Source organism: Halichoerus grypus, chromosome 14 (genome assembly GCF_964656455.1).
Source record: "Halichoerus grypus chromosome 14, mHalGry1.hap1.1, whole genome shotgun sequence".
NCBI lineage: Eukaryota > Metazoa > Chordata > Mammalia > Carnivora > Phocidae > Halichoerus > Halichoerus grypus.
The window spans coordinates 32752788-32777587 of record NC_135725.1 but is presented as its reverse complement, the minus strand read 5'-3'; the positions used below and the strand labels follow the sequence as shown (position 1 = coordinate 32777587).

The 24800-nt window shown below is 36.8% G+C and overlaps 1 protein-coding gene across 4 annotated transcripts in view; it reads left to right on the top strand.

The window, feature by feature from the left end:
* The window catches only part of BRD10 (bromodomain containing 10), a 160329-nt gene that overhangs the window by 14816 nt on the left and 120713 nt on the right, over nt 1-24800 (top strand). For 3 of the 4 annotated variants that reach the window (XM_078062162.1, XM_078062161.1, XM_078062160.1), the window contains exon 2: nt 18744-18944. The exons of the other annotated variant lie outside the window; for it this stretch is intronic. In XM_078062162.1, coding sequence (XP_077918288.1) covers nt 18744-18944 — 201 coding nt within the window. The remainder of the gene's footprint in view (nt 1-18743; nt 18945-24800) is intronic. 4 annotated transcript variants of the gene reach the window in all.

Here is a 24800-nt window from a genome sequence, read left to right as displayed (position 1 = left end):
GGACTGCCTTTGCTGTATCCCAAAGATTCTGAATAGTTGTGTTTTCATTTTCATTGGTTTCCATGAATTTTTTTAATTCTTCTTTAATTTCCTGGTTGACCCATTCATTCTTCAGTAGGATGCTCTTTAGCCTCCATGTATTTGAGTTCTTTCCGACTTTCGTCTTGTGATTGAGTTCTAGTTTCAAAGCATTGTGGTCTGTAAATATGCAGGGGATGATCCCAATCTTCTGGTACCGGTTGAGACCTGATTTATGACCTAGGATGTGATCGATTCTGGAGAATGTTCCATGGGCACTGGAGAAGAATGTGTATTCCATTGCTTTGGGATGGAATGTTCTGAATATGTCTGTGAAGTCCATTTGGTCCAGTGTGTCATTTAAAGTCTTTATTTCCTTGTTGATCTTTTGCTTAGACGATCTGTCCATTTCAGTGAGGGGGGTGTTAAAGTCCCCCACTATTATTGTATTGTTGTCAATGTGTTTCTTTGCTTTTGTTATTAGTTGCCTTATATAATTGGCTGCTCCCATGTTAGGGGCATAGATATTTACAATTGTTAGATCTTCTTGTTGGATAGACCCTTTAAGTATGATATAGTGTCCTTCCTCATCTCTTATTACAGTCTTTGGTTTAAAATCTAATTTGTCTGGTATAAGGATTGCCACCCCAGCTTTCTTTTGGTGTCCATTAGCATGGTAAATGGTTTTCCATCCCCTCACTTTCAATCTGGGGGTGTCTTTGGGTCTAAAATGAGTCTCTTGCAGACAGCATATCGATGGGTCTTGTTTTTTAATCCAATCTGATAGCCTGTGTCTTTTGATTGGGGCATTTAGCCCATTTACATTCAGGGTAACTATTGAAAGATAGGAATTTAGTGCCATTGTATTGCCTGTAAAGTGACTGTTACTGTATATTGTTTGTGTTCCTTTCCGGTCTATGTTGCTTTTAGGCTCTCTCTTTGCTTAGAGGACCCCTTTCAATATTTGTTGTAGGGCTGGTTTCGTGTTTGCAAATTCCTTTAGTTTTTGTTTGTCCTGGAAGCTTTTTATCTCTCCTTCAATTTTCAATGACAGCCTAGCTGGATATAGTATTCTTGGCTGCATATTTTTCTCATTTAGTGCTCTGAATATGTCCTGCCAGTCCTTTCTGGCCTGCCAGGTCTCTGTGGATAAGTCTGTTGCCAATCTAATGTTTCTACCATTGTAGGTTACATATCTCTTCTCCCGAGCTGCTTTCAGGATTTTCTCTTTGTCTCTGAGACTCGTAAGTTTTACTATTAGATGTCGGGGTGTTGACCTATTTTTATTGATTTTGAGAGGGGTTCTCTGTGCTTCCTGGATTTTGATGCCTCTTTCCTTCCCCAAATTAGGGAAGTTCTCTGCTATAATTTGCTCCATTATACCTTCTGCCCCCCTCTCTCTTTCTTCTTCTTCTGGGATCCCAATTATTCTAATGTTTCGTCTTATGGTATCGTTTATCTCTCGAATTCTGCCCTCGTGATCCAGTAGTTGTTTCTCTCTGTTTTTCTCAGCTTCTTTATTTTCCATGATTTGGTCTTCTATCTCACTGATTCTTTCTTCTGCCTCATTTATCCTAGCAGTTAGCACCCCCATATTTGATTGCACCTCATTAATAGCCTTTTTGATTTCTACTTGGTTAGATTTTAGTTCTTTTACTTCTCCAGAAAGGGTTTCTCTAATAACTTCCATGCTTTTTTCAAGCCCAGCTAGTATCTTTAAAGTGATGATTCTGAACTCTAGATCTGACATCGTACTAATGTCCGTATTGAGTAGGTCCCTGGCAGTCGGTACTACCTCTTGTTCTTTTTGTTGAGGTGATTTTTTCCGTCTTGTCATTTTGTGCAGAGGAGAATAGATTAATGAGAGAACAAAATGCTAGCAGGGTAACAACGTCCCCAGAAAATATACTCTAAACAAATCAGAAAAGACCTGAAGCAGTGGGAAAAGAAAGGGAAAGAGAGAAAAAAGAAAAAAGAAAAAGATAAAGGTAAAGATAAAAACAAACAAAAGCAGAACAAAACAAAACAAAACAAAAACAGAATGTGATCAAATATGATCAGGCTGGTTTATAGATCAGCGCCACACCCTAGATTTTGGGTGTATTTTGGTCTGTTAAAAGTCCCTCCCAAAATTTTAAAGAAAGAAAAACTTATATATGTACAAAAATAAGGGTTGATATGATGAAGGGATGGAATATGATTGTAAAGATGGAAATTATAAAAAATTTTATAAAAGGATTTGATAAGTTGTTTGAAAAAAGAAAGAAGAGGATTTAAAAAAAAAAAAGAAAAAAAAGGGAGAGAATGTGATCAGGCAGGGGAGTAGAAAAAAACCATACACTAGAGATTTAGAGTATATTTTGATTTGTTAGAAGAAACTATCTCAAAATTTTAAAGAGAGAACAACTTATATATATATGCCAAAAATACAGGTAACTACTATGAAGGGATAGAATATGACTTTAAAAATGAAAAATAAAAATGTTTTTTTTTTAAAAAAGGGATTGATAAGATGTTGGTTGAAAAAGGGAAAAAGAAAAATTCAAAAAAAAAGAAAAAAAGAAAAAAGAAAAAAAGACAGTTAAAAAAAATAATTTACTTTGAAAGACTAAAGAGTCATGGGGAAAAAAGCAATGAATTCTGTCCTGTATTCCCCTAGCGCTGGAGTTCTGCCGTTCTCATTGATCGGTAAACTTGGTCTTGGCTGGCTGTTCTCGCTGATCTTCTGGGGGAGGGGCCTGTTGCCGTGGTTCCCAAATGTCTTTGCCGGAGGCAGAATTGCCCCGCCCTTGCCGGTCCAGGCTAAGTAATCTGCTCAGGTTTGCTCTCCGGAGCTTTTGTTCCCTGCAAGCTTTCCGTATAGCTTTGGAGGCGGAGAGTGAAAATGGCGGCCTCCCAGTCTCCGCCCCAGAGGAGCCGAGAACTCGGGGTCCCGCTCCTCAGCGAGCCCCCAGAGAAAAGCAGTCAGTCACTCCCGTCTCCCCGGTCTCCGGCCACACTCCGCGCTCACCCGGCCTGTGACCGCGCCTTTCTATCTGGCACCCGACCCCGGGTGGAGTCTCCAAACCCAGCAGATCCCCGCGGTGCACTCCCGCACCTCTCCTCCCCGGGGGAAGAAGGTGAGTCTCCCTGGATCTGCTGCTTGTTGGGTCCCTGCTGGAGGAGCAGTGGCCCGACTGTGCCGCGGATCACGGTTTATGGCAACCCCGAGCTGAGAGCCCGCGCCTGGGCTCCGTCTCTGCAGCTGGCTTCCCCGCTCCGATACCTGGGAGCTCTGCCGCACTCAGGCACCCCCGGTCTTTCTGTGACCCCGAGGGTCCTGAGACCACACCGTCCCTCGAGGGTCCCACCCTCCACTTCGCCACCAGAGTGACGTCCCTCAGCGGAGCAGACTTCTAAAAGTTCCGATTTTGTGCTCCACGGCTCTATCACTTGCCAGAAGCGGCCGATGGAGGCCCCTCCCCCGCCGTCTATCCTCCCGAATATCGCCTCAGATTCACTTCTCCGCACGTCCTACCTTCCAGAAAGTGGTCGCTTTTCTGTTCAGAGAGTTGTTGCTATTCTCTTCTTCGATCTCCTGTTGAGTTTGTAGGTGTTCAGAATGGTTTGATCCCTATCCAGCTGAATTCCTGAGAGGAGACGAAATCCAGGTCTCCTACTCCTCCGCCATCTTGCTCTATCTCTTCCTGCTTGTTTTTAAAGACACAACACAGTTGTCATCTCAAGAAAACTTCTTTGCCCATCTCTTCCTTCCTCTTCTTTTCAGCCTGGGTTAGGTGTACTTCTCTATTCTTACAGGATACACCTTTCAGATTCATATGGTTTGTATTGAAGTTCTTGAATACCATGATATTGAAGTTGTCTGTTTGCATATATATATTTGACTCATTAAATTTTAAGATTGTCTTACACATTTTTGTATAGCTAGAAGTTGGCTCTTCAAGTGCGGAGAAGCTCAATAGATAATGGTTAAGTTTAATGCAGATAACCATATCTTCCCTTAAAGGATGGATACGGTATTTAAAAGCATAATAGAAAGTAGTGTATGGTTTATGTAATAAAACAGTTAATTATATTCAGCATGTATTTACATTGCTTATTATTTGATAAGGCACAGTAGAGGGATTCAAAGATGAATATGGAAAGATAGGAATTGATAAACTAAGTTGATGTAGAGGTCATTCAGGCAACAAGAATAGAATATTCAAAAGTGCAAAGGCAAAAAAACCACCGTATATAGCTAGAGAGTAGTTTGGCTAGAGTGTAGTCATATATAGAAAAGTAGTGACAGGTGTTACGGGGCGGGGAGCAGATCATGGAGCCAGATCACATAGGGCCTAATATGCTATGCTAATAAAGAGTTAGATATTCCAAATTAGTTATCAAAAGCTTTTAAGCTAGAGAATTACAAGGGACATTTATATGACGTGAATTAGAAAAGAAAATTTATGTCAATTTGATCTTTTTCTATACCTTAATTTTCGGCTTCTCTTAATTTTAATTTTGCATTTGACTTTATTTTTCTTAAGTCGCAGATTTGGTGGAGGATTATATAGAAATATATCTGGAAAAAATTGTTTTACATTAAGCAGAAATCCAAGAGTAATGCTAGAAAGAAGAGAAAGACAGCACTCTTTTTGCCAAATAATTTAGATAAGATGCTATATTTAAATATCTAAATAATGTTAGGTTGGACGTGGGTGGTTTCTTTAATTGAATAATTTCAGTCTTCTCCCACTTCACAGAGAAAAAAAAATTATGTACAATACAGAATTCTACCAATTTAAGTTATTCTATCTACCAAGATATTTTTAACAATTTTGTTTGCCAGTAAGCAAAGAAAAAAAAAGAATATGGCAAATATAATTAATAAATTGCAAACACATGTTGACAGTATTAGCTGGTTATGGTTAACTTGACAGTTTGGTTTTTATACCAGATCTGTATGTATAATGTAATTATAAGAACATAATCACAAATAACTAACAGTTTAAATAAAAGACTTTAAGAAACAATTAAATATGACAATATTCATGATGATCCACAGAGTACTGAACAAGTGGGAGAACCATTGATATCCTCCAGTTTATCTGAATCCCTGATTATGGTGCAATTGCCAGTACTTTAGTAATTTCCTCTAATTACTAATTCCACGATAGGGAATTTGGTTGGTAGTGAGATTTAAGCCAAAGGTTATTAGTTATATTTAAGTCTTATTTTAAAACAGGTATCATGGCGGGTGCCTGGGTGGCTCAGTCGGTTAAGCATCTGCCTTTGGCTCAGGTCATGATCCCAGGGTCCTGGGATGGAGCCCCACATCAGGCTCCCTGCTCAGAGGGGAGCCTACTTCTCCCTTTCCCTCTGCCTGCCATTCCCCCTGCTTGTGTGCTCTCTCTCTCTCTCCCTCTTTGTCCAATAAATAATCTTAAAAAAAAAAACCAAGTATCATGGCAAGAATGTATAGACTATAGAATAACTGAGATCTATTTTAATTTTTTAATAGCAGTTAAATCTTTTTTCTACTAATTAAAATTTATTAATTTCTTTCCATATGATATAAATCTGCCTAACATGCTCTTTGAAGAAGATTTGGATAAAATAGAAAATTGTCAGAAAATTAAAATAAAAAATCACCCATCCCATCAGACAGAGATAATCATTTGGTAGCATTCTTATCTACATCATATATATTATTTACTCACACATTAAATTTCAATACAAAATTTGGATTTGCCATATCTACAGTTTTATATCCCTCTTATCACCTATTAGATTTGATTTTACTTGTTAATCAAATGTTACATGTGAATGTTGTTACATATGAGACTACACTAACAGGATAACAACAGTAAGATCTTGTAATGTGGTTTTTGGGTTGGTTTGGTTTGGTTTTTGACCCTGTAGTTTTTTCTTCTAAACAATTTTTTTTTTTGCCATATAGATTAGCTGTCTTTTGTTTTGTTTGGCTACCAACAGAAAATGACAGACCACCTTCAGTAAAAATTAGCCTAACTCATTAACAAGTAGGTTAAAGCCATCAGAAATATATTTTTAAGATCTATTCTTACTATAAATCTCACAAACTCCTCATGGCATCACTGATGGCTTCTTAATAGTAGAGGAGCAAGGGACAGGTGAGAGGAGACATTTTTTTAGTGTATGTATTACCTACATACAGTAAAATTTTTGCCACCAGATGTACATATTTTTTAAATTAATAAACTACTAAAACATACACCAATCACTGTATAGCTAAACAAAGTCCATGTACAGTCTAGTTATACTTACTTAAGAAACTACTGCTGTTACTAGTTTCTTTTCTTCAACTGGGTGTCTAATAGCCATCTCAAATTTTAACATGTGCAAAACTGAACTTGTAGTTTGTTTTGTTTTGCTTTTCTAAGCCTATTCTTACCTTCTGAATAAATTACTCCACTGTCTACCAAGTTGTTCTGGCCAAAAAACTAGCTTTTTTCATTGATTCTTCCTTTTCATTTATTTCTCATATTAAGCATATTAACCGGTTGTGAGCCCTCTTCCTTAAAAGTATATTTTAACTCTTGCCTATCTCTCTCCTCTGTTTCTCACTACTTAATTACAAGTATTATCATCTCTTGCCTGGAATACTGTTGTAGTTTCCTGACATTTGTTTTCTTCATTCTGCTTTTTCCTCCTAGAGTCCCATTTTCTACTTAGCAGCCAGAGTGAACTTTTAAAAATGTACATACATTAAGAGAAGTCATTATCCTGCTTAAAGTGCTTCATTGGCACTTAAGCTATAGTAAGGAGTTTGGCTTACCATTTTATGTACCTGAAAAGCCATTTCTCACCTTAGAGCCTTGATACTTGTTCTTTTTTTTAATCTAGAAAACTCTATCCCCAAGATTTTTTTGGTTTGTGGGTTTGTTTTTGTCATGGCTGGCTCCTCCTATCAGTTCCTCAGAGAAATTTTTGACTGTCTTTCCCAGAGGTTGTAGTGTGTAACTTATAGTTAGAACTGATGTTTGTATATATGTAGTTGTTTACTCACTTTTCGTATCTTACTCATTTTGTGTATTTTCTTTTTTTTTTTTTTTTTTAAAGATTTTATTTATTTATTTGACAGAGAGAGACACAGCGAGAGAGGGAACACAAGCAGGGGGAGTGGGAGAGGGAGAAGCAGGCTTCCCGCCGAGCAGGGAGCCCGATGTGGGACTCGATCCCAGGACCCTGGGATCATGACCTGAGCCGAAGGCAGACGCTTAACGACTGAGCCACCCAGGCGCCCCAACATTTTGTGTATTTTCAATGAGGATAGGAATCTTGCCTGTGTTGATCTTGTTAACAGTTGTTGCCAACACCAAACCCAGTACCTATAAGTAATTAATATTGAATGAAGGAATAAATGAATGAGTGAACAAATGAATGGATCTGTTTGGAATTTGTTTTGATCAAGGAGTAAGGTTGAAATCCACCTTTATTTTTTCTCACATTCAGCCGGTTGTTGCAGCATTATTTTTTTCCATTGTTTTGTTATACCATTTTTATAATACATTAAATTCTTGGTATGTTTGGATTGATTTTTTTAAAGTTTTTATTTAAATTCCAGTTAGTTAACATACAGTGTGTAATACTAGTTTCAGGTGTACAATATAGTAATTCAGCACTTCCATACATCACCTGGTGCTCATTACAAGTGTACTCCTTAATCCCTATCACCTATTCAATCCATCCTCCCTGCCCATCTCCCCTCTGGTACCATCAGTTTGTTCTCTACAGTGAAGAGTCTGTTTCTTGGTTTGCTTCTCTTTTTTTTTCTCTTTGCTTGCTTGTATTGTTTCTTAAATTCCACATATGAGTGAAATCATATGGTATTTGTCTTTTTTTGACTTAGTTCGCTTGGCATAATACTATCTCCATATATGTTTGTGCAAATGGCAAGATTTCATTCTTTTTTATGTCTGAGTAATATTCCCTTGTATGTATATCCCACATCAGTCCATTCATCAGTTGATGGACACTTGGACTATTTCTGTAATTTGGCTATTGTAGATGATACTGGTATAAACATAGGGTGTGTGTATCCTTTTGAATTAGCATTTTTGTATTCTTTGGGTGAATCTGTAGTAGTGTAATTGCTGGGTTGTAGGGTAGTTCTATTTTTAACTTTCTGAGGAACCTCCATACTGTTTTCTAGAGTGGCTACACCAGTTTGCTTTCCCACCAACAGTGCAAGAGGGTTCCCCTTTCTCCACATTCTTGCTAACACTCATTGTTTCTTGTGTTGTTGATTTTAGCCATTTTGACAAGTGTGAGGTGATCTCTCATTGTAGTTTATGATTTGTATTTCCCTGATGATCAGTGACATTGAGCTTATAAAACAACACCCATAAAATGATTAATCCAATTAAAAATAGGCAGATGTCATGAATAGACATTTTTCCAAAGAGAGCTTTTTGCCTAAGGTCAGGAAGAAGACATGGATGTCTAACTCTTAACTCTCAGGACTTCTTTTTATTTTGTTTTGTTTTGTTTTGTTTGTCACCATACGGTACATCTCTCTCAGGACTTCTATTCAACATAGTACTGGAAGTCCTAGCCACAGCAATCAGACAATGAAAAGAAATTAAAGGAATTCAGATCAGCAAGGAATAAGTCAAACTTTCACTATTTGCAGATAAGATGATACTACATAGAGAAAACCCAAAAGACTCACTGAAAAACTACTAGAACTGATAGACCAATTCAGTAAAGTCACAGGACACAAAATCAACATACAGAAATCTGTTGCATTTCTATATGCCAGTAATGCAGCAGCAGAAAGAGAAATTAAGGCATCAGTTCCATTTACCATTGCACCAAAAACCATAAGATACCCAGGAATAAACCTAACCAAAGAGGTAAAAATCTGTACTCTGCAAACTATAAAACAATGGTGAAAGAAAGTGGAGATGACACAAAAAGATGGAGAGACATTCAGGCTCATGGACTGGAAGTACAAATATTGTTAAAATGTCTATACTACCCAAAACTATCTACAGATTCAGTGCAATCCCTATCAAAATAACACTGACATTTTTCACAGAGCTGGAACAAAGAATCCTAAAATTTGTATGGAATGACAAAAGACCTTGAATAGCCAAAGCAACCTTGAAAAAGAACAGGAATGCTGGAGGCATCACAATTCTGGATTTCAAGTTATATCAGAAAGTTACCGTGATCAAAACAGTATGGTACTGTCATAAAAGTAAACACATAGATCAAGCAGAACAGACTAGGCAACCCAGAAAGGGACCCAAATTTACATGGTCAATTAATCCTCGATAAAGCAGGAAAGAATATCCAATGGGAAAAAGTGCAATCTCTTCAACAAATGGTGTTGGGAAAACTGGACAGCGACATGCAAAAGAATGAAGCTGGACCACTTTCTTATACCATATGCAAAACTAAATCTAAATTCAAAATACCTAAATGTAAGATCTGAAGCCATAAAACTGCTAGTAGAGAACACAGGCAGTAACGTCTTTGACATCAGCCGTAGCACCTTTTTCCTGGATATGTCTCTTCAGGCAAATGAAACAAAAGCAAAAATACACTTTTGGGACTATATCAATATAAAAAGCTCTGCACAGCAAAGAAACTTCCATCAATAAAACTGAAAGACAACCTACAGAATGGGAGAAGATATTTGGAAATGAAATATCTGATAAAAGGTCTGTATCAGAAATATATAAAAAAATTATGAAACTCGACACCAAAAAAATAAATAATGCAGTTTAAAAACTTGGGAAGACATGAGCAGACATTTCTCCAAAGAAGACATCAAGATGGCCAACAGACACGTGAAAAGATGCTCAACATCACCAATCATCAGGGAAATACGAATCAAAACTATGGTGAGATATCTCATACCTGTCAGAATGGCTAAAATCAGTAATGCAAGAAACAGTGTTGGTGAGGATGTGTAAATAAAGGAACACTTGTGCACTGTTGGTGGGAATGCAAACTGGTACAGCCACTCTGGAAAACAGTATGGAGTTTCTTCAAAAAGTTAAAAATATAATGACTGTGATCCAGTAATTGCACTACTGGGTATTTACCCAAAGACTACAAGAACACTAATTTCAAAGGGATACATGCATCCCGATGTTTATACCAGTATTATCTACAATAGCCAAATTATGGAAGAAGCCCAACTATCCATCAACTGAAGGATGGATAAATAAATAGTGGTATAGATCTACAATGGAATATTATTCAGCCATAAAAACGAATGAAATCTTGTCATTTGCAATGACGTGGATGAAGCTAGAGAGTACAATGGTAAGCAAAATAAGTCAGAAAAAGATAAATACTGTCTGATTTCACTCATATGTGGAATTTAAGAAACAAAACAAGCAAAGGGGAAAAAAAAAGACAAACCAAGAAACAGAGTCTTAACTATAGAGAAGAAACTGATGGTTATCATGAGGAATGGGGGTGGGGGAATGGGTGAAACATGTGATGGGGATTATAGAGTGCACTTATGATAATGAGCACTGAGTAATATATGGAATTGTTGAATCACTATTTTGTACACCTGAAACTAATAGAATAATGTATGTTAACTAGAGTGGAATTCAAATAAAATACTTAATAAAAATATTATTTGAAGTTTAAAATAGGAGATCATTTGGGACTTGTGATTTCAGTAGTGTAAGTGCAGGCAAATGCCAGATTGGGGTGTGGATGAAACATGAAGTGGGCCAGGAATTTAGATGTCACTCCTTACAAGGGGAATTTTTTTTTTTTTATTTAAAGATTTTATTTTATTTATTTATTTTTTTACTTATTTTTTAAGATTTTATTTATTTGACAGAGACACAGCGAGATAGGGAACACAAGCAGGGGGAGCGGGAGAGGGAGAAGCAGGCCTCCCGCGAAGCAGGGAGCCCGATGCGGGGCTCAGTCCCAGGACCCTGGGATCATGACCTGAGCTGAAGGCAGACGCTTAACGACTGAGCCACCCAGGCACCCCTATTTATTTTATTTTAGAGAGCGCGCATGTGCAAGCAGGGAGGGCCAGTGAGAGAGAGAATCTCAGTCTTGGGGCTCCATCTCGTACCCTGAGATCATGACCTGAGCTAAAACCAAGCCTCAGAAAATTAAAAATAGAGCTACCCTATGACCCAGCAATTGCACTCCTGGGTATTTACCCCAAAGACACAGATGTAGTGAAAAGAAGGGCCATATGCACCCCAGTGTTCATAGCAGCAATGTCTGCAATAGCCCAACTGTGGAAAGAGCCGAGATGCCCTTCAACAGATGAATGGATAAAGAAGATGTGGTCCATATATACAATGAAATATTACTCAGCCATCAGAAAGGATGAATACCCAACTTTTATATCAACATGGATGGGACTGGAGGAGATTATGCTAAGTGAAATAAGTCAAGCAGAGAATGTCAATTATCATATGGTTTCACTTACTTGTGGATCATAAGGAATAGCATAGAGGGCATTAGGAGAAGGAAGGGAAAAATGAAGGAGGGGAAATTGGAGGGAGAGATGAACCATGAGAGACTCTGGACTCTGAGAAACAAACTGAGGGTTTTACAGGGGAGAGGGGTGGGGTGATTGGTTAGCCCAGTGATGGGTATTAAGGAGGGCACATACTGCATGGAGCACTGGGTGGTATATGAAAACAATGAATCGTGGATCACTACATCAAAAACTAATGATGTGGGGCGCCTGGGTGGCTCAGTCGTTAAGCGTCTGCCTTCGGCTCAGGTCATGATCCCAGGGTCCTGGGATCGAGCCCCGCATCGGGCTCCCTGCTCGGCGGGAAGCCTGCTTCTCCCTCTCCCACTCCCCCTGCTTGTGTTCCCTCTCTCGCTGTGTCTCTCTCTGTCAAATAAATAAAATCTTTAAAAAAAAAAAAAAAAACTCATAATGATGTGTTTTATGGTGACTAATATAACATAATAAAATAAAATTAAAAAAAAAAAAAAGAACCAAGAGCCTGATGCTTAACTGACTGAGCCACCTAGGGTTATGGTTTGTTTTTAAGATAAACTTTTACATGTTTGTATGATAAAGATAACTAGCATGTAGAGGTTGAAATTGCAGAAGATAATAAATGAAATACGAATTCTGAAAACCAGTGGTGGGATTAGCTTTTGGTAAGAGAATGAGAAGCACATTTTTTCACTGCAGTTTAAAGTAGCATTTAGATAATTTTGTTCTGTAAGAAACAGGAAATGGGAGCTCTTCCATAAAACAACTCATGGAATTCTTCCATAAAAACTACCAGTTTTTCTGGGCACCTGGGTGGCTCAGTTGGTTAAGTGTCTGACTCTTGGTATCAGCTCAGGTCTTGATCTCAGGATTGTGAGTTCAAGCCCTGCGTTGAGCTCCATGCGGGGTGTGGAGCCTAATTAAAGGGGAAAAAAAAAAAAACACAAGCACAAGTGGTGGGGAAAGTCAGCTGCTAAGTTATGATGGGTAGTGGGGTGAAGTGTTTGAATAATGATTATGTTTTGAAATTGCTGTTGTGGAGTACCATTGAGGGAATTGACCTCCTTTAAAAAGTCCTCTGAGGAATTAATCTCAGGAAACAAACTGAGGGTTGCTGGAGTGGTAGAGGGTGGGAGGGATGGGGTGGCTGGGTGATAGACATTGGGGAGGGTATGTGCTATGGTGAGCGCTGTGAATTGTGTAAGACTGATGAATCACAGACCTGTACCTCTGAAACAAATAATACATTATATGTTTAAAAAAAAAAAAAAGAAGATAGGAAGGGAAAAATGAAGGGGGTGGAATTGGAGGGGAGACGAGCCCTGAGAGACTATGGACTCTGAGAAACAAACTGAGGGTTCTAGAGGGGAGGGGGATAGGGGGATGGATTAGCCTGGTGATGGGTATTAAAGAGGGTACGTATTGAATGGAGCACTGGGTGTTATATGCAAACAATGAATCATGGAATACTACATCAAAAACTAATGATGTAATGTATGGTGATTAACAGATCATAATAAAAACAACAACAACAACAAAAAGTCCTCTTAGATGGGGTTGAACTCGGTTTAGGTTACATAGGCAACAGTACAAGATGGTGATTTTTCCTGCCATATTTAGTGGTGGAGGTATTAGGAATGAAAGAGTTTTTGGCTGAGATGCAAGAAAGAAATGGAATGCCTGAGACAGATAATTGGTCAAGAGATAAGAGCTTTGTCATGTATGATGGGTCCCAACTCCTTGTCTATGTGAATAGCTAAAAGAGACTGAATTTTGTTAGAGCAAATGAAGCAATCAAATAAGGGATTGGAGGTTTGGATGACGGCCATGAGTTAAAAATGTTGGAGGGGTGGGAGGGGCTGCCTAGGTGGTGCAGATGGTTAAGCGTGGGACTCTTGGTTTTGGTGAGGTTGTGATCTCGGGGTTGTGAGATGGAGCCTCGTGTGGCCTCTGAGCTCAGTGCGGACTCTGCTTGAGACTCTCCCTCTGCCCCTTCCCCCACGCTTAATCTCTTTCTCTTAAATAAATAAATAAATCTTTTTTAAAAAATGCAGGGGAAATAAGTAACAACTGGGAGAATAGAACATAAAGAATATCAAGTGAGAAATAAATTTCATAGTCTGATAAATGCAAAAATACTTTTTGTAGGTATGAAGACTTTTTTTTTCTGAAAATTTTTTTGGGTATTTGATACAGCTGAATCTGAGAGCAGTGGTTTCCAAACTTTTGTGATCTGTTTTCCCAAACATAAAGTATTTTGAATATGTGCCCTCAATGTATCTATATTTATTTATCATTTAATCATATTCTATACCTATTAGTTTTATATATTGTAAAATGTTATAATCTACTTAAACACAAGAGATAAGCGTATTTTGAAAATAAGTTTTAACATTAATGATACAAAACATTGGTGTGGGTGAGGGCATTGTGATACTTTATTCGTTTTGAAAATCTTGCTTTAATACTTGGCTATAGAGCTATTTGAAAGGTTTGTTTTATGTTAAGTTTATGTTGGTACTTGGTTTTAATGACTGTTGTAATTCAGAGCTCATGAAGATGCATAAATCCAGATGGAAGGGCATTGTAAACTGGGCTGACTACATCGTGATGTTTATCAAACAGGCAAAAAAAATTTTTTTTAAAGATTTATTTTAAATAATATTTGAGTGAGAGCATGCAAGGGAGAGCGAGAGTGCATGAGCAGGGCGAGGGGCAGCAGACTCCCCACTGAGCAGGGAGCCCAATGTGGGGCTCAATGTGGGGCTCAATCCCAGGACCCTGAGATCATGACCTGAGCCAAAGGCAGATGCTTAACTGACTGAGCCACCCAGGCGCCCCTCAAAACAGGTAAAAATTTTTGTTGAAGTTCACCAGTAAGAGTTGTCTTCCCTAATTTCAATTAGTTGCTCTTGAACACTGATATGAAGGTTCTATTTTGCTGGATAATTTTCATTTACCCCTCCAAATCTACTCTCCACCTTTGTGCAATGTGCTCTGTGCCCTAGGAGGTTGATTTCTAAGGACTGCATCAACTGGTCTGCCTTGTGTTTTGGCTTCTGATTGGGTTCGGTCAGGGGGAGGCACTGACAGGAGGACAGTTGGGATATTCTAACAGTTTTTTCTTTGCTGGGCTACAGATTGTCAGTAACTGTGCTCCTTCATTCTGTGGCCCCCTTTATAATTATAGCTTTTTTTGTTCCAGTAACTATCCCTTCTCTTTCCCCTTTTGGACATAGAGTGATGACAGCTCCCTAGCTAGCCCAAGAGTGCTTCACTGTCCCTTTCTAGTTTTCCTTTAACCCTGGCTACACATTTGTGAATAGTCTCTTCATTAAACATCACCTTCTTTTTAGTTATCTTGCTGGGATCCTGAGGGCTGTAGTTGCACTTAAAATTTTTTTAAGTAAATGGGTTAAAAAAATGACTGAAACTCTTCATTTAGAATATTTTTAAACAGATTAGATAAATGTTTCCAAGTTTTAATTGTGCAGATATAATTTTTATAGGTGAACATTTATATTGTTTTGATAACAAAAACAAAAAAATCACATAATGGAAACCTTTTCAAACATCTGTTTTTAGTGGGGGAGGGCGGTGTTAGTGCATATATTAACCATAAGTAAAGCTTTATATCAATTCACTTTTTCTTTACTACTTACTCTAATAATTTGAAACAGAATTAGGCCTCTGAATTCTGAAATTTGGAATGTATTAACAACACAGAAAAGACCTTTCATGCTTTTTTTTTTTTTTTAAGAAAAAGGATAACTAAAACTCAACCAGTCAGCTGTAACTATTGCTTAGCTTTTGCTTATAGTTAGCAATCTGTTACTTTCAAACTGTTGTCAGACTGATTTTATAAAATAATTTTCTGAGTAGGCAGGGAAAAAAGCTTGAATTTTAGAAAGGGAGAGTTATTTTAGTGTATTTTATTGTTTATTGATTATCTGACAATTCTTATTTGGAGGTAAGACTTACTTATTTTTATCTTTTTGCATTTTATTCTCTGATACATGAAGCCCAACTAGTTAGTAACACATGTTACAGAGAAAATCGATGACTGGAATTTTTCAGCTTAAATTTTATGTATGTAAAGTTAAAATGAAAAATAAATAGCTTGGTCTGTATCCTTACAAATATCGCTCTCTCGCGTGCGCGCGTGTTTGTGTGTGTGTTTGAGGCTCTGAAGTTACATCCATTAACAAAACAAAATCCTTATCTTCCTGGAGCTCTCATTCTGGTGAGACCAAACAAATAGATAATTATACAATATAATTTAGTGATAAACAGGAAGAAAAAGAAGTGGGTAAGGGAACAAAGAGTGATAGGGGATCCTTTACTAGTATGATGGTCAGGGAAATCCTATCAGGTATGCTGGCATTTGAACAGATTTGGATGAAGTGATAATGCCTAGCCGTACAGATATTGGGGGGGAAGAGTTCCTTATATGAGGACAAGGATGATCAAGGGCAAAGTTGATGTTGGTGTGACTGAGAATAATACAAAGACTTTAGTGGCCAGAACACAAGGAGCTATAATGAGCAAAGTAGTAGAAAATGAGGTCTGGAGAGGTAGATACTTTGGATTTTAAGTGTAACTAAAAGGCTTTGGAGGAGACAGAGCAGGGGAATGACATGATCTGATTACTGTTAAAAGAATGCTGCAAGGAGATCAGAATAGAAGCCAGGATGCCTGTCATGAAGAGATTGCAATAGTCTAGGTGAGAGTTTGCACTTGTACACAAATACACATACTACTTGGTGCCATATGTATGTTTACATATACATATACTTATATATAATTACTTTTGGGTTAAAAGATATATTCAGAAACTTTTACATTCAGCAGTGTAATATGGACGTCTTTTACAGTGAGCACATACAGACTTCCTAATTCCTTTTGATGGATGGATGTTATTCCATGTTGTGGTATACATTGTTTAATCTATGTATAAAAGGGCATTTATGTTTACAGGTTTTTTTTTTAAATAACAATACTCTGTGTGTGTGTGAGAGAGAGAGAGATTGCTCACAGTTGTGGAGATAGGTCTTTAGGGTAAATTCCTAGGGCCATGATGGGTCAAAGGATATGCGCACATTAAATCTTAATGATTATTACCAAATTGACTTCCAAAAATGCTGTGCCAGTTTTACATATCCAATAATGTTTTGTGAAAATTTTTCTTTTCTAGATTCTCCCCAACACTGAGTGTAATCTGTACACTTTTTAATCTTTACACCTTGAAATGAAAGAGACATCATAGTTTTCCTTCTTGTATTTTAATTATGAATGATAAATATCAAAGTATATACATTTTTTTTGGATGAGTAATAAAGGATACTAATTTCTCTTTGGTCTTTATTCTGAGAAAATACTGTTTAAAAAAGTAGTTTATATAATTTCATCTTCCCTACTTGTAAGAGGAAATTAAAAGATAAAATTTAGTGTCTGACTTGCTTACATAATAATTTAGCCATGTGACTTACTATTTCCCTCAACTTTTATCCCTAGTGCTCTGCATATACTGTGACCTTTGAGATGTCATCACGTTTCAATGCGATATTGTTCATTAATGTTCTCTTCCATCAGTATTGATGAGGAAGTAATTAAAATTATAGAACTAGTTAGTTCACCAGTAAAATGAACCCAAGTATACCCATTCAGTATCTGTTATTGCCAGTCATTTTATTATCTTTTGGCCCACATTCTTTTTGGCCCAATTAGCCATCATACAGATCTATGCTATTATGCATAAAATAATCACAGCCTGAACAGTATGGTTAGATTAGCCCAAATTCTTCAGGATTACTTGAAAACTAATTTAAAAGTTCATGCCCTACTTAAAGCTGAATCAGTTACAACATTATCTCCTTATAACAAAGAAAACATAATAGTGCCATAGTTCAGTAGAATCTTGCTCCAGATGGCCTGGGACTAAGATTGTTATAAAAGTTCTTAGAGTAATTATGAACAAAGTCCAGGATGGAAAGGCATTTGATTGTATTTCATACCATAAAAGTTTGTCTTATTGAACCGTAGCCTATTTTGTATTAAAGAAAGCCTATAGGAAAGCAGGAAAATTTGATTACAGGGTCAACTTTTAATTTACATAAAATTCATCCAGCATATTGAATGCTTATTTGGGGTATTGACTTGATTTTGTCATTGTAGAAACATGTTCAAAACCTTCAGAGGCTCTGGCATATTTTACAGAGGTAGAAGAGCAGATATTTTCCCTAATGCTTTTTATAATTAGCCTTTTTTTTTTTCAGATAAAAGTTCAGAAGTCAGGTTTTAATTTAGACTTAAAAACTTGATAAGATTAATGTTTCTTTTTCCAGTGTAAATGGTTTTAATCAATTATTTCAAATTCATTAAGGGGATTTATAGGTAATTAAACTGCTGAGAAACTTTTTTTTATCAGTATTTTCAAGTATTAGATTAGTATCTTAGTGCATTAATAGAATATTATAGGGTAGGGAGACATTTGTGTGACATTGAAAAGGGAATCTTAATTCCTAGATTCTTTTTATAGGTTAGTCAGGTTTCCAAATTTGCACTTCTATATCATAGTACTTAATATATTGTAATGTTTCATTTGTTTATAATTTCTTTAAGTGTTCACGTACCATGAATTTTCTCTTCCAAAATGTTTTTGTAGTATTGTGCATTTTCCTATACCAATGATAGGTAGTATGAAATATATGAAGAAATGTAAAAATAAGCTGCATTTAATTTTATAAATAATAAACTTTTTTTCCATTAAAGAGATAGTGTTTTAATCCTTAATTTTAATGTGAAAGACTCATATATTTCTTTTTTCTTTAATTTATTTATTTGACAGAAAGAGGAGCATGAGCAGGGGGACGGACAGAGAGAGAGGTAGAGGGAAGAGCAGACTCCCTGCTGAGTGGGGAGCCTGACCTGGGGCTTGATCCCAGGATCCCAAGATCATGACTTGAGCTGAAGTCAAATGCTCAACCAACTGAGCCACCCAGGCACCCCAAGATTTATATATTTTTTAAATGTAGGGAAGGGTCTGTCATTCAGACTGATTTTATGATATGGATAAGGAAAATTAGAAATTAATGTAGGGCAGATAAAAATCTGGAGCATAGCTAAGTAAGGTTTAACTATATACTTTTTATATAGTTAGCAAAAGAGATTATTCTTAAGATGCTGGTTAAGAGGGTTTGTTGCTTACCCAGAAGATTTGACCTTATGAATTGACTTATTCTTCTCCAAGGCACTTGAGAGAAAAGACAACGATAGCAGTTACATCTAGAGGCTATTATGGATTGGAGGATGAGAAGGGAACTGCATGTACCTCAACAAGGCGTCGGTCAACACCACGAAGTTTGGCAGGCTTGACAAGTGGAGTTTTTGAATCTATAATGGTTCAAGTTTTGAGACAGGAAGAACAGCTGAGAGCAAAAGAAGAAAAAAGGTAAATGTTAAAAAAAAAAAGTCATTTTCAAATTTCTAGGAACTACTTTTCAAAGAGTAGCTGTATAACTTTTGTATGCCCATATCAAAATTTGGGCCCATTTTAGTAGTGTTATAAAATGCATTGTCACTCAAGTTTGAATTCATAATGAAATATCACAGTGAAATTTGTTTAAAAATATAGTTTTAAATTTCAAACCAAATTACTTTGAAGCTAAACACAAATTTTTACAAAAGATTTCAGAATGCTTTCTAGATTTCTAGAAGTATTATCAAATGAATTATAAATGAAAATAGAAGTATTATCAAATTTTAAATTAGAAGAGTTTTATATAGATTTGTATAGCTTTAGAATAGATTCACAGACCTTTAAAGTTAGGAGAAACTCCAGAGATTATGTAGTTCAAAATGACACATAGGTTCACCTCTGCCAGTTCCTCCATTGGTATTAATTTTCTGGATAACTCACCCTACCCTGGGCTCATCAGGAAAGAATGTTGTGCTTAATTAGTGTTACTTTCCTAGGGCCTGGGAGCATAGATTAATGGCATTTGTATAACATTTTATTTATAACAAAAGAGAGAGGTGATTACTCAAAAAAGACTGGTGATTTTCATAATAAATCAAATCTCAAACTCAAACTATATTAGGAGTGATTGCTGATGTAATAGGGAACTGCTAATGCTACTCAAAGACAATTTATAATATGTCTTTGTTACTTTCATAGTAGTAAATTTAGCTTGCTTTGATGTTTGTATGATTAAAACTCAACCTTGAGACTTTCTCCTACCATACTTTTTATTCTAGTGATTAATTCAGAACCCACTGTGAAATACTTTTTTTTTCCTTCTACAAAACCTTATAGAGCTATTCCTGCTAAAGGAAAGGGGATTTTATGAAAAGGGATAAAGATTAATCTGACAGTAGTATATAATAGATTGGAATGGAGAGAAAATGAAGAAAAGGAAGGCCTGTACGAAAACTTATAGTAGTCTAGATCTTCACTACTGATGACCAGAAATAGGGAGAGAGAGGTCAGATTGTTCTGGGAACAAGTAACAAGACTAAGTACTTCCTTGATACTAAGTAAGGAGTAACAAAGGAAGAGACAAAGATAAGTCAGGACATAGTTGTAATAATAGTTATAGCATCAATAAGAAGATAAAAAAGAATGGTTAACATTTATTGAACATGATTATTTGCCAAGTTTAGCTCAAAGTACCTTATATGTATTTAACATTTATCCTGAAGCACAGAGAGATTAATTAACTTGCCCAAGGTCAGGCAATTTTTGAGTGGTAGTCAAGATTTAAAGGCGGGCATTTTGGCTCTAGAGCTTGTGCTCCTGACTAATATGCTGTCCTTTTGACTTGTAAAATTATGGAACTAAGAAAGAAAACAGAAGAGCCTGAATCCATGCTATGAGGAAAGATCAACGAACTCGTTTTAGTAAGTTGTTTAAAGTTGATGAGGGAAACATTTAAGCATCCAAGTAGGAATGGATAGTAGGAAACTAGGAATCTAACGGAATCTTTTTCTTTTCTTCAATTTTACATGTTTGTGTGTCCATGTGTTTAATGTCAAATAAACATAGGTGAATAAGATATGGGCAAAAATCCACCTTAAATGTCTTAGTGACTATGATAATTTCATGGAGTCATATGAATTAAACTTTCTCTTTGGGTTTAGTGTTAACTTTTAATTTTTAAATTATAAATATTTTAAACATGAAGCAAAGAAAATTATAATAAAAGTCTCAACGTACTCACTACTCAGCAATTTTTAAAGAAATTAACATATTTAAAACAGGATTCCCTAGATTTCTCTATTGTCCCCAGAAGAAACCACTATCCTCCCTTTCTCATTCCCACGCATTTTATTATCGAATTTTAAGAATTCTGTTGTATATTATGGATGCAAGTACTTTGTCAGATACATACGTATTGCAAATATTTTCTCCTGGTCTTTTGCCTGACTTTTCATTTTCAGTGTTTTTTAAGAAATACAACATTTTAACTTCAGGTTTATTCTTTTGTTTTAATGTTTTGTGCTTTTTATGACCTAAGAGATCTTAACTTACCCAAGATTATGAATTTTCTCCCTTTTTTCTCAGAAATTTCTAAATTTTGTTTTATTTATTTATTAATTTAGAGAGGGAGAGAGAGAGTGGGGACAGAGGGAGAGGAGAGAGAGAATCCTAAACAGGTGGTGTGCACAACATAGAGTCCAAATGGGCTTGATCTCACAACCCTGAGATCATGACCTGAGCCAAAATCAAGAGTTGGACACATAACTGACTGAGCCACCCAGGCACTCCTCTAAATTTTATTTTTTATGGTTAGGTCTGTGATTCATTTGAAGTTAATTTTTGTGTGTGGTTTGAAGTAAAGGTGAAAGTTTATTTTTTCCATATAGACAATCTGTTGTACCGGTATCATTTGTTGAAAAAAACCTGTTCTTTCCCTACTAAATTAGATTTGCATCTTTATTGAAAGTCAGTTGAACATATCATATATTTATGAGTCTGTTTCATTTATCTATAGGTCTGTCCTTAGGCTAATAATACATTGATTTGATTACTAGAGCTTTATAGTAAGCTTTGAAATTTGGTAATATGAGTCTTCCAGCTTTGTGTTTTGGTTTTTGTTTTCAAAATTGTTAGGCTATACTAGCATCTTCACATTTCTGTGTGATTTAGATCGTATTATAAACACCTACAAAAAAAAATCTGAGGAAATTTTGATTGAAATTGCATGGAATTTATCAGTTTCTGGATAATTGTAAATTTCTTTCAGTCCATTTTTTAGTTTTCAGTGATTACATTTTCCATATATTTGGTTAACTGTACCTGTACATATTTTCATGTTTTTGATGCAACTGTAAGTCATTTTTTAAATTCAATTTACAATTTTTTCTTGCTAATACATAGAAATACAATTAATTTTAGTGTAGAGACCTTTGTCTCTGTACTCTGAGTTCTGATTTTGCTTCATTTAGTTTGAAAGTCTGCTATTGCATGTGTATGTATGTATTTATTTATTTTTATTGTTATGTTAATCACCATACATTACATCATTAGTTTTTGATGTAGTGTTCCATGATTCATTGTTTGTGCACAATACCCAGTGCTCTATGCAGAACGTGCCCTCTTTAATACCCATCACCAGGCTAACCCATCCTCCCACCCCCCTCCTCTCTAGAACCCTGTTTGTTTTTCAGAGTCCATCCATCGTCTCTCATGGTTCGTCTCCCCGTCCAATCTCTCCCCCTTCATTCTTCCCATCCTGCTATCTTCTTTTTTTTTTTCTTAACGTATATTGCATTATTTGTTTCAGAGGTACAGATCTGTGATTCAACACTCTTGCACAATTCACAGTGCTCACCATAGCACATACCCTCCCCAGTGTCTATCAACCAGCCACCCCATCCCTCCCACACCACCCTCCACTCCAGCAACTCTCAGTTTGTTTCCTGAGATTAAGAATTCCTCCTATCAGTGAGGTCATATGATACATGTCTTTCTCTTATTGACTTATTTCGCTCAGCATAACACCCTCCAGTTCCATCCACGTCGTTGCAAATGGCAAGATCTCATTCCTTTTGATGGCTGCATAATATTCCATTGTATATATATACACCACATCTTCTTTATCCATTCATCTGTCGATGGACATCTTGGCTCTTTCCACAGTTTGGCTATTGTGGACATTTCTACTATAAACATCGGGGTGCACGTACCCCTTCGGATCCCTACATTTGTATCGTTGGGGTAAATACCCAGTAGTGCAATTGCTGGATCGTATGGTAGCTCTATTTTCAACTTTTTGAGGAACCTCCATACTGTTTTCCAGAGTGGTTGCACCAGCTTGCATTCCCACCAACAGTGTAGGAGGGTTCCCCTTTCTCCGCATCCCCGCCAACATCTGTCGTTTCCTGATTTGTTAATTTTGGCCATTCTGACTGGTGTGAGGTGGTATCTCATTGAGGTTTTGATTTGGATTTCCCTGATGCTGAGCGATGTTGAGCACTTTTTCATATGTCTGTTGGCCATTTGGATGTCTTTGGAAAAATGTCTGTACATGTCTTCTGCCCATTTCTTGATTGGATTCTTTGTTCTTTGGGTGTTGAGTTTGATAAGTTCTTTATAGATTTTGTATACTAGCCCTTTATCTGATATGTCATTTGAAAATATTTTCTCCCATTCTGTCGGTTGTCTTTTGGTTTTGTTGACTGTTTCTTTTGCTCTGCAAAAGCTTTTTATCTTGATGAAGTCCCAATAGTTCATTTTTGCCCTTGCTTCCCTTGCCTTTGGCGATGTTTCTAGGAAGAAGTTGCTGCAGCTGAGGTCGAAGAGGTGACTGCCTATGTTCTCCTTTAGGATGTTGATGGACTCCTGTGTCACATTTAGGTCTTTCAACGATTTTGAGTCTATTTTTATCATCCTTCTGCATGTGGCTGTCCAATTTTCCCAACACCATTTGTTGAAGGGGGTGTCTTTTTGCATTGAATATTATTTCCTGCTTTGTCAAAGATTAGTTGACCATAGAGTTGAGGGTCCATTTCTGGGCTCTCTATTCTGTTCCATTGATCTCTGTGTCTGTTTTTTTCCCAGTCCCATACTGTCTTGATGATGACAGCTTTGTAATAGAGCTGAGGTCCGGAATTGTGATGCTCCCAGCTTTGCTTTTCTTTTTCAACATTCCTCTGGCTATTTGGGGTCTTTTCTGGTTCCATACAAATTTTAGGATTATTTGTTCCATTTCTTTAAAAAAGTGGATAGTATTTTGATGGGGATTGCATTGAATGTGTAGATTGCTCTAGGTAGCATTGACATCTTCACAATATTTGTTCTTCCAATCGATGAGCATGGAACGTTTTTCCATTTCTTTGTGTCTTCCTCAATTTCTTTCATGAGTATTTTATAGTTTTCTGAGTACAGATCCTTTGCCTCTTTGGTTAGATTTATTCCTAGGTATCTTATGGTTTTGGGTGCAATTGTAAATGGGATTGACTCCTTAATTTCCCTTTCTTCTGACTTGTTGTTGGTGTATAGGAATGCCACTGACTTCTGTGCATTGATTTTATATCCTGCCACTTTACTGAATTCCTGTATGAGTTCTAGCAGTTTTGGGGTGGAGTCTTTTGGGTTTTCCACATAAAGTATCATATCATCTGCAAAGAGTGAGAGTTTGACTTCTTCGTTGCCGATTTGGATGCCTTTTATTTCTTTTTGTTGTCTGATTGCTGTGGCTAGGACTTTTAATACTATGTTGAATAGCACTGGTGATATTGGACATCCCTGCCACGTTCCTGACCTTAGGGGGAAAGCTCTCAGTTTTTCCCCATTGAGAATGATATTCGCTGTAGGTTTTTCATAGATGGCTTTTATGATACTGAGGTATGGACCATCTATCCCTATACTCTGAAGAGTTTTGATCAAGAAAGGATGCTGTATTTTGTCAAATGCTTTTTCTGCATCTATTGAGAGGATCATATGATTCTTGTTCTTTCTTTTGTTAATGTACTGTATCACGTTGATTGATTTGTGGATATTGAATCAACCTTGCAGCCCAGGGCTAAATCCCACTTGGTCGTGGTGAATAATCCTTTTAATGTACTCTTGGATCCTATTGGCTAGTATTTTGGTGAGAATTTTTGCATCTGTGTTCATCAAGGATATTGGTCTGTAATTCTTTTTGATGGGGTCTTTGTCTGGTTTGGGGATCAAGGTAATGGTGGCCTCATAAAACGAGTTTGGAAGTTTTCCTTCTATTTCTATTTTTTGGAACAGTTTCAGAAGAATAGGTATTAATTCTTCTTGAAATGTTTGGTAGAATTCCCCTGGGAAGCCATCTGG